The sequence below is a fragment of the Apteryx mantelli genome, chromosome 2, assembly GCF_036417845.1.
Source record: "Apteryx mantelli isolate bAptMan1 chromosome 2, bAptMan1.hap1, whole genome shotgun sequence".
Taxonomy (NCBI): domain Eukaryota; kingdom Metazoa; phylum Chordata; class Aves; order Apterygiformes; family Apterygidae; genus Apteryx; species Apteryx mantelli.
The window spans coordinates 78,104,736-78,107,235 of record NC_089979.1 but is presented as its reverse complement, the minus strand read 5'-3'; the positions used below and the strand labels follow the sequence as shown (position 1 = coordinate 78,107,235).

The window sequence follows — 2,500 nt, the reverse complement described above, 5'->3', positions numbered from 1 at the left end:
ATTGCTGCTTTAGAGAATCAAATGAAAATGATTGATTCTGTCATGAACTGTCAGCAGCTGACCAGTTTAAAATCCATAGAGAATGGATCAGGGGAAAGTGACCACTTGAGCAATGACTCCTCATCAGCCGTTGGTGATCTCGAAAGCCAGAGTGCAGGCAGTCCTGCAATGTCAGAATCTTCTTCCTCCATGCAAGCTTTGTCTCCTGTAAATAGCAATAGTGGAAGTTTCCGATCAAAATCCCCAGGTCTTAGCAACCAGGAAGAACCGCAAGAAATACAATTAAAGACAGAAAAACCAGACAGTCCACCACCTGCAACTGAAAATGGAGGTGCATTAGATCTGACATCCACCAACCCGGGAAGACCGGTCATCAAAGAGGAGGCTCCTTTTAGCCTGCTGTTCCTGAACAGAGAACGTGGTAAGTTTAAAAGTACTGTTTGTAATATCTGTGGCAAGCCTTTTGCTTGTAAGAGTGCATTGGAAATTCACTACCGCAGCCATACTAAAGAACGTCCATTTGTTTGTACAGTCTGCAATCGTGGGTGTTCCACTATGGGTAATTTAAAACAGCACTTACTGACGCACAAATTAAAAGAGCTGCCTTCTCAGTTATTTGAACCCAACTTTACTCTAGGTCCCAGCCAAAGTACTCCTAGCCTGGTCACCAGTACAGCGCCTACCATGATCAAAATGGAAGTGAATGGTCACAGCAAGCCGATCTCTTTGGGTGAGGTTCCCTCGCTTCCAGCTGGAATCCAGGTTCCTGCTGCACCACAGACAGTGATGAGTCCAGGAATGACCCCCATGCTGGCACCCCCGCCACGCCGGACTCCCAAGCAGCACAACTGCCAGTCGTGCGGGAAGACCTTCTCCTCAGCAAGTGCACTGCAGATACATGAACGCACCCATACCGGTGAAAAACCGTTTGGTTGCACTATCTGTGGTAGAGCTTTTACCACAAAGGGGAATCTTAAGGTAAGAGGCCAAATAAAACTGTGAAGGCTCGGGAGGTTTATAAGCACTGTATTTGAGCTTAGCAGGTTTTAATGTTCTTTGCCCCAAAGCCAGGAGGGAAGGGAGACTGAAGGAAATACTTGCTTATTATGGTGTTGTTCCGCTGTGTTAAAGATAGGAGCTGGAAAGCGGGTGCACAATGTTGTGTACTTGAAAACTGGCTCCAGGGGTGTGCGCGCACACGTGTGGTAACTCACCTGACGAGCGTGATGGTACACACAGCCAGTGGACAGGCACATTCTGGCAGGACTTGTGGAACAGTGGTGCAGAATAGACTCACTGTAAACCAGAAACGCAGAACTCCTTTGGCTCACTGGGTGCCGCTCTCACAAAATCCCATTTTCTTTTCTGCTTTGCAGTCAATGCACACTAGAAAGCTGGTTCACACTGATTAATAGTGAGTTACTACAGGACTGATGCCTCTTATTCCCAAAGTCTGTATAACCATCGAGACACAGCAAGGGGAATACATTTTTCAGTGTCCTGAAACTTTTCTTTAAATATTTAGCAAAATAGATGCCTGTGACGTCAGACTAAATATTAAGAAAACAGACAAGCTGTAAAAGGGGAAGGGCAGAGGAAATGTGCATCTCCTAGTGCAAGTAATGTGCTTGGTAATCTTCAGAACATGAGAACTTCCAGTTTGCATATGAAGTTTTCTAACCTAAGAGGACACGTACTCTGTATTGTTGCAGTGCTGTATTTGTTTTCACTGAGAAGATACAAATACACATTGAAAAATTAGAACAAAGACCTTTTTTTGTATAGGTTGACTGGGCCTTAGAACAACTGGAATTGATTTGTTGTCAAAGTGAATTGAAAGGCATTTTTGAAAAAATAAGCAATACTGTAAGTAGCAGAATGTTCAGGTGAGCCATCTTCCTAAAGGGGCTAATTTAGAGGTGTTTCTTGTCCCTGTTTCCTCTGCAGGTTCACATGGGAACTCATATGTGGAATAACGCCCCTGCAAGACGTGGTCGCCGACTCTCTGTGGAAAACCCCATGGCTTTGCTAGGCGGCGATGCTCTGAAGTTCTCCGAAATGTTCCAGAAGGATTTGGCAGCTCGGGCCATGAATGTTGACCCCAATTTTTGGAACCAATATGCTGCAGCTATCACTAATGGACTTGCTATGAAGAACAATGAGATTTCTGTCATACAGAACGGAGGCATTCCCCAGCTCCCAGTAAGTTTAGGCGGAGGTGCCATCCCGCCTTTAAGTAACATTACCAGTGGCATGGACAAAGCTCGCACTGGCAGCAGCCCTCCCATTGTTGGTTTGGACAAAGCAAGTTCTGAAACTGGAACCAGTCGTCCATTCACCAGATTTATTGAGGATAATAAAGAGATTGGCATAAATTAAAAGCATTCATTACGAATAACTGTTGGACCACTACTCAACACAACTTTTGTTCTGTTTCATGTACAGCTGTTGAAGCTAAGCATTAGTTTCCCGACCTAAATGCATAGGTCGGGAAATTTTA

General features: G+C 44.8%; 1 protein-coding gene across 1 annotated transcript in view; it reads left to right on the top strand.

Annotated features, from left to right (window-relative positions):
- SALL3 (spalt like transcription factor 3) overlaps positions 1–2,379 on the top strand; it is a 19,353-nt gene extending 16,974 nt beyond the window's left edge. The window contains exons 2-4 of the mRNA XM_067292398.1: positions 1–421; positions 638–978; positions 1,948–2,379. The exon at positions 1–421 is cut by the window's left edge and continues 2,516 nt beyond it. Of these exons, the coding sequence (XP_067148499.1) occupies positions 1–421; positions 638–978; positions 1,948–2,379 (1,194 nt within the window). The remainder of the gene's footprint in view (positions 422–637; positions 979–1,947) is intronic.
- Positions 2,380–2,500: the final 121 nt, after the last annotated feature.